This window comes from Diorhabda sublineata, chromosome 6 (assembly GCF_026230105.1).
Source record: "Diorhabda sublineata isolate icDioSubl1.1 chromosome 6, icDioSubl1.1, whole genome shotgun sequence".
Lineage (NCBI taxonomy): Eukaryota > Metazoa > Arthropoda > Insecta > Coleoptera > Chrysomelidae > Diorhabda > Diorhabda sublineata.
Genome location: NC_079479.1, coordinates 36,255,159 through 36,272,669, shown reverse-complemented (window position 1 = coordinate 36,272,669; position 17,511 = coordinate 36,255,159). Strand labels below are relative to the sequence as shown.

General features: G+C 29.5%; 1 protein-coding gene across 6 annotated transcripts in view; it reads left to right on the top strand.

Annotated features, from left to right (window-relative positions):
- Positions 1 to 17,511, top strand: part of LOC130445102 (protein dead ringer-like) — a 177,588-nt gene that overhangs the window by 115,160 nt on the left and 44,917 nt on the right. For all 6 annotated transcript variants that reach the window (XM_056780613.1, XM_056780608.1, XM_056780609.1 and 3 more), the window contains one exon: positions 13,881 to 13,953. In XM_056780613.1, the coding sequence (XP_056636591.1) occupies positions 13,881 to 13,953 (73 nt within the window). The remainder of the gene's footprint in view (positions 1 to 13,880; positions 13,954 to 17,511) is intronic.

Genomic DNA, 17,511 nt, shown 5'->3' with positions numbered 1-17,511 from the left:
TGATTTCCATAGACAAATGACGGTTTGTTTTTGAAAATAAAACGATTTTCATAAACAAAAGGCAGTTTTTGTACGAAAATTGTCATAAACATATTCTGAAAAAGCTAACGACAGTTAGTTTTTGAAAAAAAAACACAATTTCCATAGACAAATGACTGTTTATTATTAAAAGGAAACAATTTCCATAGACAAACGACGATTTCTTCATGAAAAACGAGTTTTCATCGAAAAATTTCCTTAGAAAAAGTCTGTTTGTTTTTTCGAAAAACGATTCCCATAGACAAACGACCGTTTATTATGAAAAGGAAACAATTTCCATAGACAAACGACGATTTCTTCATGAAAAACGAGTTTTCATCGAAAAATTTCCTTAGAAAAAGTCTGTTTGTTTTTTCGAAAAACGATTCCCATAGACAAACGACCGTTTATTATGAAAAGTAAACAATTTTCATAGACAAATGACGATGTTTTTCAGAAAAAATTAATTTCCATAGACAAACGACCGTTTATTATGAAAAGTAAACAATTTTCATAGACAAATGACGATGTTTTTCAGAAAAAATTAATTTCCATAGACAAACGACCGTTTATTATGAAAAGTAAACAATTTTCATAGACAAATGACGATGTTTTTCAGAAAAAATTAATTTCCATAGACAAACGACCGTTTAATCTGCAAAAACAATGATTTCCATAGACAAATGACGGTTTGTTTTTGAAAATAAAACGATTTTCATAAACAAAAGGCAGTTTTTGTACGAAAATTGTCATAAACATATTCTGAAAAAGCTAACGACAGTTAGTTTTTGAAAAAAAAACACAATTTCCATAGACAAATGACTGTTTATTATTAAAAGGAAACAATTTCCATAGACAAACGACGATTTCTTCATGAAAAACGAGTTTTCATCGAAAAATTTCCTTAGAAAAAGTCTGTTTGTTTTTTCGAAAAACGATTCCCATAGACAAACGACCGTTTATTATGAAAAGTAAACAATTTTCATAGACAAATGACGATGTTTTTCAGAAAAAATTAATTTCCATAGACAAACGACCGTTTATTATGAAAAGTAAACAATTTTCATAGACAAATGACGATGTTTTTCAGAAAAAATTAATTTCCATAGACAAACGACCGTTTATTATGAAAAGTAAACAATTTTCATAGACAAATGACGATGTTTTTCAGAAAAAATTAATTTCCATAGACAAACGACCGTTTAATCTGCAAAAACAATGATTTCCATAGACAAATGACGGTTTGTTTTTGAAAATAAAACGATTTTCATAAACAAAAGGCAGTTTTTGTACGAAAATTGTCATAAACATATTCTGAAAAAGCTAACGACAGTTAGTTTTTGAAAAAAAAACACAATTTCCATAGACAAACGACTGTTTATTATTAAAAGGAAACAATTTCCATAGACAAACGACGATTTCTTCATGAAAAACGAGTTTTCATCGAAAAATTTCCTTAGAAAAAGTCTGTTTGTTTTTTCGAAAAACGATTCCCATAGACAAACGACCGTTTATTATGAAAAGTAAACAATTTTCATAGACAAATGACGATGTTTTTCAGAAAAAATTAATTTCCATAGACAAACGACTGTTTATTATGAAAAGTAAACAATTTTCATAGACAAATGACGATGTTTTTCAGAAAAAATTAATTTCCATAGACAAACGACTGTTTATTATGAAAAGTAAACAATTTTCATAGACAAATGACGATGTTTTTCAGAAAAAATTAATTTCCATAGACAAACGACCGTTTATTATGAAAAGTAAACAATTTTCATAGACAAATGACGATGTTTTTCAGAAAAAATTAATTTCCATAGACAAACGACCGTTTAATCTGCAAAAACAATGATTTCCATAGACAAATGACGGTTTGTTTTTGAAAATAAAACGATTTTCATAAACAAAAGGCAGTTTTTGTACGAAAATTGTCATAAACATATTCTGAAAAAGCTAACGACAGTTAGTTTTTGAAAAAAAAACACAATTTCCATAGACAAACGACTGTTTATTATTAAAAGGAAACAATTTCCATAGACAAACGACGATTTCTTCATGAAAAACGAGTTTTCATCGAAAAATTTCCTTAGAAAAAGTCTGTTTGTTTTTTCGAAAAACGATTCCCATAGACAAACGACCGTTTATTATGAAAAGTAAACAATTTTCATAGACAAATGACGATGTTTTTCAGAAAAAATTAATTTCCATAGACAAACGACTGTTTATTATGAAAAGTAAACAATTTTCATAGACAAATGACGATGTTTTTCAGAAAAAATTAATTTCCATAGACAAACGACTGTTTATTATGAAAAGTAAACAATTTTCATAGACAAATGACGATGTTTTTCAGAAAAAATTAATTTCCATAGACAAACGACTGTTTATTATGAAAAGTAAACAATTTTCATAGACAAATGACGATGTTTTTCAGAAAAAAACAGCCTTCAATAACAACTGACGGTGATTTTAATAAAAAATTAATTTCCATAGACAACTGACGGTTTAATTTGCAAAAAGACCGATTTCCATAGATATTTGACGGTTTGTTTTTGAAAAAAGAGCAATTTCCATAGACAAACGACGATTTCTTCATGAAAAACGAATTTTCATCGAAAAATTTCCATGGTAAATAGTTTAAAATGGTTGCAGCTCCCAACTAGATTCCCAATTAATGGATTCAGTTGTTTTGGATCGTTTGGAGTTGAAATTCCCAATCTGGCAGCTGTAAAACTGCGGAAAACTCCAAATGAGCTACGAAATTGAAATAGAGATGAAAGTTTTAACAATTAAAAAGAACAGATTTGAAAAAAAAAACATACAAAAAACTGCATTTATACTTTTTATAATATAAACAAAACGGAAATTTTTTCGATTTTCTGGTTTATAAAAAGGAAAAACGAAATAATTCATTATAAACTTGATAAAACTTGCAGTATATTCTGAGGAAATTGATAAAAATTGAGATTTTTCAATTTTTTCGAAATGAAAACCATCGACACAATGTTTTTGGATTAATCCGCGTCTAAAATTAAACTTAAATAGTCAATGAAATCGACGATTTTTGTAAATCATTTCGAAAAATCATGAAATTAGTTAAAAAAAAACGATATATAACATTTTTCATTAAGTCCGACGATATTTTTAAAAACGGAATTATTTTTGTGGTACACGCCACTGGAATATACTGGAAAGACTTAATAATACATCAGTATTAATTATCCTTTGTTATATTCATCGCAATGCTTATTTACGTACCATGCCTCAGATTTTTATTTTTATTCTTAATATAATATTAATAACTTTTTCAAAACAACAGTTGATTTTGTAATTAACATTTTCTCTTTTCCGCCATTAGTAAATAACTCGACATCGTCCGATTTTCCGATATTTCCGCGACCAAAAAACACTACGATCCTCTGTTAATTTAACAAATAAACAAATTTTTCTATTTTCATATTTCTTTGACATTTCTATCCGTCAAATCTTTTGGTAAATCGCTTCTTCTTTTTTGGCATTCTGTCGATGTATAACCTTCAACTTTAACCTTTTTAACAACGTGTCTGTTTTCGCGGGTATTCCAGTTATTCAAAATAATCTAGGATCTGAATCCATCGAATTAATCCCTTCGGGATTAGTAAACGATTAGATAAAATTCAAATTCTAAACTGTAACTAGTTTTTCACACTGTTTCATCTTTTATTTTGCTCCAGAATAATGTTTCTGTCAAATGTCGACATAATCCGAGTTGAAGTCTTGACCGGATCTTACAGTACAATGTCAAAACGTTTGGTGTATCGAATTCTATGGATTTTGATTGCAGTACAGTGTCAAAACGTTCGGTGTATCGAATTCTATGGATTTTGAATGCAGTACAGTGTCAAAACGTTCGGTGTATCGAATTCTATGGATTTTGAATGCAGTACAGTGTCAAAACGTTCGGTGTATCGAATTCTATGGATTTTGAATGCAGTACAGTGTCAAAACGTTTGGTGTATCGAATTCTATGGATTTTGAATGCAGTACAGTGTCAAAACGTTCGGTGTATCGAATTCTATGGATTTTGGGTACAATACAGTGTAAAAACGTTTGGTGTATCGAATTCTATGGATTTTGAATGCAGTACAGTGTCAAAACGTTCGGTGTATCGAATTCTATGGATTTTGGGTACAATACAGTGTAAAAACGTTTGGTGTATCGAATTCTATGGATTTTGGGTACAATACAGTGTAAAAACGTTTGGTGAATCGAATTCTATGGATTTTGGATACAATACAGTGTAAAAACGTTCGGTGTATCGAATTCTATGGATTTTGAATGCAGTACAGTGTCAAAACGTTTGGTGTATCGAATTCTATGGATTTTGAATGCAGTACAGTGTCAAAACGTTCGGTGTATCGAGTTCTATGGATTTTGGGTACAATACAGTGTAAAAACGTTCGGTGTATCGAATTCTATGGATTTTGGGTATAATACAGTGTCAAAACGTTCGGTGTATCGAATTCTATGGATTTTGGATACAATACAGTGTAAAAACGTTCGGTGTATCGAATTCTATGGATTGTGAATGCAGTACAGTGTCAAAACGTTTGGTGTATCGAATTCTATGGATTTTGGGTACAATACAGTGTAAAAACGTTCGGTGTATCGAATTCTATGGATTGTGAATGCAGTACAGTGTCAAAACGTTTGGTGTATCGAATTCTATGGATTTTGGGTACAGTACAGTGTAAAAACGTTCAGTGTATCGAATTCTATGGATTTTGAATGCAGTACAGTGTCAAAACGTTCAGTGTATCGAATTCTATGGATTTTGGGTACAATACAGTGTAAAAACGTTCAGTGTATCGAATTCTATGGATTTTGGTGTCTGCAGGAGATTAATCGAAGGCAAAAACAGCAGTTGATTCATTAAAGTATTGAAAGAACGGTTTTTAAGGGTTCCTGAGACTTCAAGACCGTTCCAACTCCCGGAGAAGTGTTATTAACAAAATGTGAGGTTAGATTTTAAACGAATTGCGAAAGTGAAAGGTTTGACGAATTATTTCTGACCGTGATTGCAATTATTAAAATATTGTGTGTGTAAATTACAAAATAAACATTAAATATAAAATTTCTATTAATTAACAGTTATTTATTGATCGATCGACGCCATTTTCGATAATAAAATTTATTCAAATGTTACTTGAAATATCGTAATTAATTAAAATTTCATTAGAATTTCGTTGTTAATAATTATTTTTATAATTACCATGTGGGTGTTTTGCTATAAAATCATTTTAATAACACTTTATACAGATTGTCCTTGTAAATATATTATAAACGACGTCAAAAAATTCAAGTCGAAGCGCCTGGACGTCTTTTATATCACTTTATCCTTTGGTAGGACCTTTCAAAACTCCTATTCACTTCAAAGGACACGGTTTTACTGAAAAATATCGCTTTCGTTCGGTATTATTTAAAACCGATGCATTAATTTTTGATACACCCCGTATAACTCTAACCGTAATTATCGCGTTTGATCGTCCAGGTACAAATTAAAGGTCGAATTAATCACTTTGTTAGGAAAAAAAATTATTTTTTTCTGTTTTCAAATACGTTTTCCTTTTTTTTTTATTTTTTTTTTTTTTCGTCGTGTTCTTAATATCGATAAGCGCTGGAAGGCTAGTGGCGAGTAACTTGTAAAAGATAGATGACTACGACGGACAGATTAGTTAACAGAAATTATTAATGAACGTGTTTAACCTCCGCAACCCCGCCTCGGTAACAATGACCGTGTGTTTTAACACCAAATTAGGACAATCGTAAAATTACGACCCCATCAAATACTTTTATGCGATAAACAAATAGATTTAATCGATTTTTTTAGGTTAAAATGAAGTAGGGGGATGAAAATTTACTATATTTACAATATTTACTTTCGTTTTTATATATTTCTTTAATAAAAACTTGATTTAACTAACTAAATTTAGTTTTCTTTAAAGTTACGTACTTGGTTCTTTAGCCACGTCTTTTTGAAAGATTTTCTAACCTCAAAAATGATCTGAGAAGATTAATTTCACAATATTCGGATAGTTTGTTGTACATTTAATGGAAAAATCATTCATTTTTTTAATTAATTTGATTTTCTAAACACGTATTTCGATTTAATTGATTAAAAATACTTTCAAATACTTTTATGTGATAAATAAATAGACTCAATCGATTTTTTTAGGTTAAAATGAAGTAGGGGGATGAAAATTTATTGTTTTTACAATATTTACATCCGTTTTTATATATTTTTATAGTAAAAACTTGATATTACCAACTAAATTTGGTTTTCTTTAAAGTTACGTACTTGGTTCTTTAGCCACGGCTTTTTGAAAGATTTTCTAACCTCAAAAATGATCTGAGAAGATTAATTTCACAATATTCGGATAGTTTGTTGTACATTTAATGGAAAAATCATTCAATTTTTTAATTAATTTGATTTTCTAAACACGTATTTCGATTTAATTGATTAAAAATACTTTTATGTGATAAATAAATAGATTCAATCGATTTTTTTAGGTTAAAATGAAGTAGGGGGATGAAAATTTATTGTTTTTAGAATATTTACATCCGTTTTTATATATTTCTTTAGCAAAAACTTGATATTACCAACTAAATTTAGTTTTCTTTAAAGTTACGTACTTGGTTCTTTAGCCACGGCTTTTTAACAGATTTTCTAACCTCAAAAGTGATCTGAGAGGATTAATTCACGATATTCGGATAGTTTGTTGTACATTTAATGGAAAAATCATTCAATTTTTTAATTAATTTGATTTTCTAAACACGTATTTCGATTTAATTGTTTAAAAATACTTTCAAATACTTTTATGTAATAAATAAATAGATTCAATCGATTTTTTTAGGTTAAAATGAAGTAGGGGGATGAAAATTTATTGTTTTTACAATATTTACATCCGTTTTTATATATTTTTATAGTAAAAACTTGATATTACCAACTAAATTTGGTTTTCTTTAAAGTTACGTACTTGGTTCTTTAGCCACGGCTTTTTAACAGATTTTCTAACCTCAAAAATGATCTGAGAAGTTTAATTTCACAATATTCGGATAGTTTGTTGTACATTTAATGGAAAAATCATTCATTTTTTTAATTAATTTGATTTTCTAAACACGTATTTCGATTTAATTGTTTAAAAATACTTTCAAATACTTTTATGTAATAAATAAATAGATTCAATCGATTTTTTTCGGTTAAAATGAAGTAGGGGGATGAAAATTTATTGTTTTTACAATATTTACATCCGTTTTTATATATTTCTTTAATAAAAACTTGATTTTACTAACAAAATTTAGTTTTCTTTAAAGTTACGTAATTGGTTCTTTAGCCACGGCTTTTTAACAGATTTTCTAACCTCAAAAATGATCTGAGAAGATTAATTTCACAATATTCGGATAGTTTGTTGTACATTTAATGGAAAAATCATTCAATTTTTTAATTAATTTGATTTTCTAAACACGTATTTCGATTTAATTGATTAAAAATACTTTTATGTGATAAATAAATAGATTCAATCGATTGTTTTAGGTTAAAATGAAGTAGGGGGATGAAAATTTATTGTTTTTAGAATATTTACATCCGTTTTTATATATTTCTTTAGCAAAAACTTGATATTACCAACTAAATTTAGTTTTCTTTAAAGTTACGTAATTGGTTCTTTAGCCACGTCTTTTTGAAAGATTTTCTAACCTCAAAAATGATCTGAGAAGATTAATTCACGATATTCGGATAGTTTGTTGTACATTTAATGAAAAAATCATTCATTTTTTTAATTAATTTGATTTTCTAAACACGTATTTCGATTTAATTGATTAAAAATACTTTCAAATACTTTTATGTGATAAATAAATAGACTCAATCGATTTTTTTAGGTTAAAATGAAGTAGGGGGATGAAAATTTATTGTTTTTACAATATTTACATCCGTTTTTATATATTTTTATAGTAAAAACTTGATATTACCAACTAAATTTGGTTTTCTTTAAAGTTACGTACTTGGTTCTTTAGCCACGGCTTTTTAACAGATTTTCTAACCTCAAAAATGATCTGAGAAGATTAATTTCACAATATTCGGATAGTTTGTTGTACATTTAATGGAAAAATCATTCATTTTTTTAATTAATTTGATTTTCTAAACACGTATTTCGATTTAATTGTTTAAAAATACTTTCAAATACTTTTATGTAATAAATAAATAGATTTAATCGATTTTTTTAGGTTAAAATGAAGTAGGGGGATGAAAATTTACTATATTTACAATATTTACTTTCGTTTTTATATATTTCTTTAATAAAAACTTGATTTAACTAACTAAATTTAGTTTTCTTTAAAGTTACGTACTTGGTTCTTTAGCCACGGCTTTTTAACAGATTTTCTAACCTCAAAAATGATCTGAGAAGATTAATTTCACAATATTCGGATAGTTTGTTGTACATTTAATGGAAAAATCATTCATTTTTTTAATTAATTTGATTTTCTAAACACGTATTTCGATTTAATTGTTTAAAAATACTTTCAAATACTTTTATGTAATAAATAAATAGATTCAATCGATTTTTTTCGGTTAAAATGAAGTAGGGGGATGAAAATTTATTGTTTTTACAATATTTACATCAGTTTTTATATATTTCTTTAATAAAAACTTGATTTTACTAACAAAATTTAGTTTTCTTTAAAGTTACGTAATTGGTTCTTTAGCCACGGCTTTTTAACAGATTTTCTAACCTCAAAAATGATCTGAGAAGATTAATTTCACAATATTCGGATAGTTTGTTGTACATTTAATGAAAAAATCATTCAATTTTTTAATTAATTCAATTATCTAAACACGTATTTCGATCTAATATTGAGTCCGCGTTTTTTTCGTCGATTAACTTTTATCAGATCGACTTTTATCGAATTATTAATGGAAATTGACGTGATACAAAAGAAGGAAATCATCTGATAGAAGCTATTACTACCGAAACAAAACGAAGAAGATACGAAATTAAACATTTATCAAACTAATAACTAATTTCTTCTCGGCAGTGAGTGTTTATTAACTACAAATGTTCTTTATTATATCTCTCCGGGGCTTAGAGATATAAAAATATTAAGGGAGTGCTCATTTTTCAATACCCCTTAACCCATCTCTGATCAACACTCCATCCAACGCCAAGAGTTTTTAGTATATGGGCCGATATACCAAATATTTCGATACAACTAAATTTTTCTAAAAAAATTAGTTAATTCATCTAAAAAGTATCGAAAAATCTTATTTAACATTTCTTTTACGACGTAACAACGCTTGATCGTGTTCGTCATTAATATTAAACAACTTATAACGGAATATCATGCAACCTAACCTAAAAATGCTGATAACTATGTGTAACTATCTTGAAATACTGGGTTTTCCGGACTACCTTTTCATTTACCTGAAATATCCACGTTCCGAATTAACGAATTAAAAATCGTGACGAGTTTTGACGCTCCCTTGGTTCAAATGGCGCCTAACGTGTTAAGAAACTTGTAAATACTAAACTAGATTTGTAATTTGGTTGAAAATAACAACTTACCACCAGGCACGTTCCGTTTATCAAGAAATGTGTCAATGTCAACGTCAACGTCAACTTCAAATTACTAATAATACTTAATCGTAGACTGAATCTAGTTTTTGTAGACATTTAGAAGGTTATATAGCTTTATAAGCATTAATTTTTGTTTTATTTTGTATCCAGGCAGAATCGTTTCGATTTTGAACCAGAAAATTCAATTATCCAGTCGACATCGATATTAAAACAGTCAAAACATCACTGATACTTTGGATTTGAAAAATATCGATTGTCCTCCATCTTGTAAACATTCTACATATATTTGAACATGGAAAACAAAACGTTGATTTACACGATTTAAACCACAAACTTCAAAATATTGTATCTGTAATTTATCAATGGTAATAACCATCGAATTCATCTCTAGACCACCGAACGCGTTCCGTTTGTCGTGTCAATGTCAACGTCAACTTCAAATTGTCAAATTTTCAAGTTTTATTCAATTGTCAAATGAAGATAAATCTAAATATGTAAAAATTTGTATCGAATTTAATTAGCGATCTCACGGATCATTTTTAATTTTGAAAATGTCATCGATACCCGTGATAGATGATGAGGTGTAGGTCGAGTAAAATCTCGAATACACACATTAACGATGTGTAGAGAACGAAAAGAGTAGAGAGGAATTAATAGTAATTGTTTCTTCTTCTTTTTTTTTTTTTAAAGGAGTGCTATACTCAGACGTCTTCTTCGATCTCCTCATATCTGATTAATTTCCATCTCGTTTTAATCGATTTGTTCACGATCGAGATATTGGATTGGATATAACGAATACGAGGGGCGATCATAAAATAATCCGTTTTCACTCAATTCAAATCAACTAGAATAACAAAATAAATCACAGCTGACGGTATCGGGACTATATTGAGGATGTAGTGACACAGTTCGATGTTTTAGCAGATTATAATCGATTGCAACATCGAAATATTTGAAAATAATCATTTATAGTAATTTCTAATGATTATATAGACCAAATCAAGCGATTTAAAGCTTGTATTAGACTTTGAAATAATATTTTACGTTTCTTGTTGTGTTTTTTCATAATTTATCGGCGTTATCTGTTGAATAATCGATCGTACCCGCCCACGATAGTAGCTTTTCGAAGGTGTCGATTAATACCATCCGATTGTTCGTATCCAATTAAAGTTAATTTGCATCCAATAAGAATAAATCAAAACCGATTCGATTATCTTTGTAAGGGTATGAAAAAAAAATTTTAAAAGAACGCATTTCTTTGGTTTTATTGCCGTTGACTTGTTTATTTCACTCTAATTTTGTACAAAATAATGTGGTTGTACGAATAATGACAAGTTTTCGTGCAGTAATCTTCCCATCGTCAGGTAAACTGATTATATTCGTGATTTCTAAATGTTTTTTTGCTCTAAATAGTCAGTATATACTACTAGTCTTGGTACTTTACGAAAATTGACGATTTAAGGTCTTTTTGATGATTTTCTTCAACATTTCCGGAGTTGTAACCTCATTTGGTCGATCACGGTTGTATAAATTTGTTTTTATGGTGGTGGTAGATTGTTGTACGTGCAAAAAACTCGAAATTTTGCTCGACAATTATTCTAGAGCCAAAAAGGAAGGTAATTGAATAACGGAGAAGGAAAAAATATAGAAAATACATTGAAAATCTGTTATATCGTGTCGGGGTGTGTCCTTTTGTGAGGGGTGAGGCGTTGGATACATCGTCCCTCGAATTTTCCCCAGGCTCGCCATATTGAAGAGTTTTGGACGATATTTAGTGTATGATAAGGCCTGGAAAGCTGAAAATAAGCCTTATGTTGTATGAATCAATGAATTGTTTGAATTATTACGTTGTTTTTTGTTGTATTATTAGTCAGAACATCTATTTGTCAGTTAAAAATGTAATTCTTCGTTTTTTACTGTTTTCTACCGGAAAAAACAACGTGGTTCACTATATTTTGTACAAAAAAGGTTTAAATTTGTTCCTAACCTCAAAATTTCCATTTTAAAGTGGATTTGAACGCTCAAAAATATTTTGAATCGCGAATTATTCGAAAATTATGAGAATTACGACAAAAATTGAAGGAAAAACAACGTGGTTCACTATATTTTGTACAAAAAAGGCCTCAATTTGTTCCTAACCTCAAAATTTCCATTTTAAAGTGAGTTTGAACGTTTAAAAATATTTTGAATCGCAAGAAACTCGAAAACTAAGAAGATTTCGACACAAATTGCCGGAAAAAACAATGTGGATCACTATATTTTGTACAAAAAAGGTTTAAATTTGTTCCTAACCTCAAAATTTCCATTTTAAAGTGGATTTGAACGCTCAAAAATATTTTGAATCGCGAATTATTCGAAAATTATGAGAATTACGACAAAAATTGAAGGAAAAACAACGTGGTTCACTATATTTTGTACAAAAAAGGCCTCAATTTGTTCCTAACCTCAAAATTTCCATTTTAAAGTGGATTTGAACGCTCAAAAATATTTTGAATCGCGAATTATTCGAAAATTATGAGAATTACGACAAAAATTGAAGGAAAAACAACGTGGTTCACTATATTTTGTACAAAAAAGGCCTCAATTTGTTCCTAACCTCAAAATTTCCATTTTAAAGTGAGTTTGAACGTTTAAAAATATTTTGAATCGCAAGAAACTCGAAAACTAAGAAGATTTCGACACAAATTGCCGGAAAAAACAATGTGGATCACTATATTTTGTACAAAAAAGGTTTAAATTTGTTCCTAACCTCAAAATTTCCATTTTAAAGTGGATTTGAACGCTCAAAAATATTTTGAATCGCGAATTATTCGAAAATTATGAGAATTACGACAAAAATTGAAGGAAAAACAACGTGGTTCACTATATTTTGTACAAAAAAGGCCTCAATTTGTTCCTAACCTCAAAATTTCCATTTTAAAGTGAGTTTGAACGTTTAAAAATATTTTGAATCGCAAGAAACTCGAAAACTAAGAAGATTTCGACACAAATTGCCGGAAAAAACAATGTGGATCACTATATTTTGTACAAAAAAGGTTTAAATTTGTTCCTAACCTCAAAATTTCCATTTTAAAGTGGATTTGAACGCTCAAAAATATTTTGAATCGCGAATTATTCGAAAATTATGAGAATTACGACAAAAATTGAAGGAAAAACAACGTGGTTCACTATATTTTGTACAAAAAAGGCCTCAATTTGTTCCTAACCTCAAAATTTCCATTTTAAAGTGAGTTTGAACGTTTAAAAATATTTTGAATCGCAAGAAACTCGAAAACTAAGAAGATTTCGACACAAATTGCCGGAAAAAACAATGTGGATCACTATATTTTGTACAAAAAAGGTTTAAATTTGTTCCTAACCTCAAAATTTCCATTTTAAAGTGGATTTGAACGCTCAAAAATATTTTGAATCGCGAATTATTCGAAAATTATGAGAATTACGACAAAAATTGAAGGAAAAACAACGTGGTTCACTATATTTTGTACAAAAAAGGCCTCAATTTGTTCCTAACCTCAAAATTTCCATTTTAAAGTGAGTTTGAACGTTTAAAAATATTTTGAATCGCAAGAAACTCGAAAACTAAGAAGATTTCGACACAAATTGCCGGAAAAAACAATGTGGATCACTATATTTTGTACAAAAAAGGTTTAAATTTGTTCCTAACCTCAAAATTTCCATTTTAAAGTGGATTTGAACGCTCAAAAATATTTTGAATCGCGAATTATTCGAAAATTATGAGAATTACGACAAAAATTGAAGGAAAAACAACGTGGTTCACTATATTTTGTACAAAAAAGGCCTCAATTTGTTCCTAACCTCAAAATTTCCATTTTAAAGTGAGTTTGAACGTTTAAAAATATTTTGAATCGCAAGAAACTCGAAAACTAAGAAGATTTCGACACAAATTGCCGGAAAAAACAATGTGGATCACTATATTTTGTACAAAAAAGGTTTAAATTTGTTCCTAACCTCAAAATTTCCATTTTAAAGTGGATTTGAACGCTCAAAAATATTTTGAATCGCGAATTATTCGAAAATTATGAGAATTACGACACAAATTGCCGGAAAAAACAACATGGAGCACAAGATTTTATACAAAAAAGGTTTAAATTTGCTCCTAACCTCAAAATTTCTGTTATAAAATTGATTTGAACGCTTGAATTCGGTGATATTTCATTGATTTTACAAACTTTTTCCATTTAAATCTTCATTATAATCGATATAAATTTATTGTGATTTTATTTGCAGTTGTACGAAATCAACGACGATCCAAAAAGGAAGGAATTTCTAGACGATCTTTTCTCCTTTATGCAAAAACGAGGTGAGTACCTGAATATTTATAATAAAAAAAAATTTTTTATTTTTATTAAGATTTATGATAATATTCATAAATAAATCAAAACTTTTACAATACCCTCCTTCGTTTCCCTTCAATAGATGACAATTTTTGTACATCGACTGTAAAATGTTAAACCTTCACCAATACTATTTATTTTTCTTAGAAATCCGATTTTATTATCAAGTCGGGATGTTTTAGGGTGTAAAGTACCTGCTTCACAGTTGGACATCCCTTAAACATCGACACTAATTGATATCAAATTACAGTTTTCTCAACAAATAAAAAACGAAATTCCAAACATACAATTTTCAATTTCAATTTTGAACCAGAAAATTCAATTTGTAAAATATTTACTAGGATCCAGTCGACATCGATATTAAAACAGTCAAAACATCACTGATACTTTGGATTTGAAAAATATCGATTGTCCTCCATCTTGTAAACATTCTACATATATTTGAACATGGAAAACAAAACGTTGATTTACACGATTCCAACCACAAACTTCAAAATATTGTATCTGTAATTTATCAATGGTAATAACCATCGAATTCATCTCTAGACCACCGGACGCGTTCCGTTTGTCATGTCAATGTCAATGTCAACTTCAAATTTCAAATTGTCAAATTTTCAATAATACTTAATCGTAGACTGAGAAGTTTGGACTAATAGATAATAAAATGTTTTAATCGAGTGTTTCACTCGAATTTTCGGGTAGTTTTATAATTATGGATTAAACGTCGGTCCATCACTTCCACATTTTAAATAAAATTACAATCAAAATAATAGATTGAAAAGGAAGAATTGGTTCCAAAAAAGAACGGTTGGTACGGTGTCGGTTTTCAAAAACTGTCGCATTTGGCTAAGAAAAAAGTGTTGTTTCATAAAGATAATACTATTAGTTTATAGAACCGTCATTGCTATGGGTCAAAATTAAAATTTTATTTGCACTATAATCGCCAGATTTAGTCCCTTTGTATTATTTTAAGGAGCTTAAAAAAAAAATGGTTTCGAATCAAAATATTTAAATTGGGCGACTTTGATTTTATAAGTTCTGAGAGGTTTTGGGATACTGAATGAGTCTAGTAACTCTTAACATAATTATGGGCAGGGATTTTCGAAATTTTGGGATTCTAAACTCAAAAAAATTTTGAAACGTAAATAACTCGAAAACTAAGAGGATTTCGAAAAAAACTGCCGTGATGAAAAATGTAGAGTACAAAATTCTCTACTAGATAGTGTCCCGAGTTTTTTTCCTAACCTCAAAATTTCCATTAAAAAATGGGTTTCAACGCTCGAAAATTTTTTGAATCGTGAAAAACTCAAATACTATGAGGATTTCGACACAAACTGCCGGGAAAAACAATGTGATTCGCTATATTTTGTACAAAAAAGGCCTCAATTTGTTCCTAACCTCAAAGTTTTCAGTTTAAAGTGGGTTTCAACGCTCAAATATATTATGAATCGCGAAAAACTCGAAAACTATGAGGATTTCGACACAAACTGCCGGGAAAAACAATGTGATTCGCTATATTTTGTACAAAAAAGGCCTCAATTTGTTCCTAACCTCAAAATTTTCAGTTTAAAGTGGGTTTCAACGCTCAAATATATTATGAATCGTGAAAAAGTCGAAAACTATGAGAATTACGACACAAACTGCCGGGAAAAACAATGTGATTCGCTACATTTTGTACAAAAAAGGCCTCAATTTGTTCCTAACCTCAAAATTTTCAGTTTAAAGTGGGTTTCAACGCTCAAATATATTATGAATCGTGAAAAACTCGAAAACTATGAGGATTTCGACACAAACTGCCGGGAAAAACAATGTGATTCGCTATATTTTGTACAAAAAAGGCCTCAATTTGTTCCTAACCTCAAAATTTTCAGTTTAAAGTGGGTTTCAACGCTCAAATATATTATGAATCGCGAAAAACTCGAAAACTATGAGGATTTCGACACAAACTGCCGGGAAAAACAATGTGATTCGCTATATTTTGTACAAAAAAGGCCTCAATTTGTTCCTAACCTCAAAATTTTCAGTTTAAAGTGGGTTTCAACGCTCAAATATATTATGAATCGTGAAAAAGTCGAAAACTATGAGAATTACGACACAAACTGCCGGGAAAAACAATGTGATTCGCTATATTTTGTACAAAAAAGGCCTCAATTTGTTCCTAACCTCAAAATTTTCAGTTTAAAGTGGGTTTCAACGCTCAAATATATTATGAATCGCGAAAAACTCGAAAACTATGAGGATTTCGACACAAACTGCCGGGAAAAACAATGTGATTCGCTATATTTTGTACAGAAAAGGCCTCAATTTGTTCCTAACCTCAAAATTTTCAGTTTAAAGTGGGTTTCAACGCTCAAATATATTATGAATCGTGAAAAAGTCGAAAACTATGAGAATTACGACACAAACTGCCGGGAAAAACAATGTGATTCGCTATATTTTGTACAAAAAAGGCCTCAATTTGTTCCTAACCTCAAAATTTTCAGTTTAAAGTGGGTTTCAACGCTCAAATATATTATGAATCGTGAAAAAGTCGAAAACTATGAGAATTACGACACAAACTGCCGGGAAAAACAATGTGATTCGCTATATTTTGTACAAAAAAGGCCTCAATTTGTTCCTAACCTCAAAATTTTCAGTTTAAAGTGGGTTTCAACGCTCAAATATATTATGAATCGTTAAAAACTCGAAAACTATGAGAATTACGACACAAACTGCCGGGAAAAACAATGTGATTCGCTATATTTTGTACAAAAAAGGCCTCAATTTGTTCCTAACCTCAAAATTTTCAGTTTAAAGTGGGTTTCAACGCTCAAATATATTATGAATCGTGAAAAAGTCGAAAACTATGAGAATTACGACACAAACTGCCGGGAAAAACAATGTGATTCGCTATATTTTGTACAAAAAAGGCCTCAATTTGTTCCTAACCTCAAAATTTTCAGTTTAAAGTGGGTTTCAACGCTCAAATATATTATGAATCGTGAAAAAGTCGAAAACTATGAGAATTACGACACAAACTGCCGGGAAAAACAATGTGATTCGCTATATTTTGTACAAAAAAGGCCTCAATTTGTTCCTAACCTCAAAATTTTCAGTTTAAAGTGGGTTTCAACGCTCAAATATATTATGAATCGCGAAAAACTCGAAAACTATGAGAATTACGACACAAACTGCCGGGAAAAACAATGTGATTCGCTATATTTTGTACAAAAAAGGCCTCAATTTGTTCCTAACCTCAAAATTTTCAGTTTAAAGTGGGTTTCAACGCTCAAATATATTATGAATCGTGAAAAACTCGAAAACTATGAGAATTACGACACAAACTGCCGGGAAAAACAATGTGATTCGCTATATTTTGTACAAAAAAGGCCTCAATTTGTTCCTAACCTCAAAATTTTCAGTTTAAAGTGGGTTTCAACGCTCAAATATATTATGAATCGTGAAAAACTCGAAAACTATGAGAATTACGACACAAACTGCCGGGAAAAACAATGTGATTCGCTATATTTTGTATAAAAAAGGCC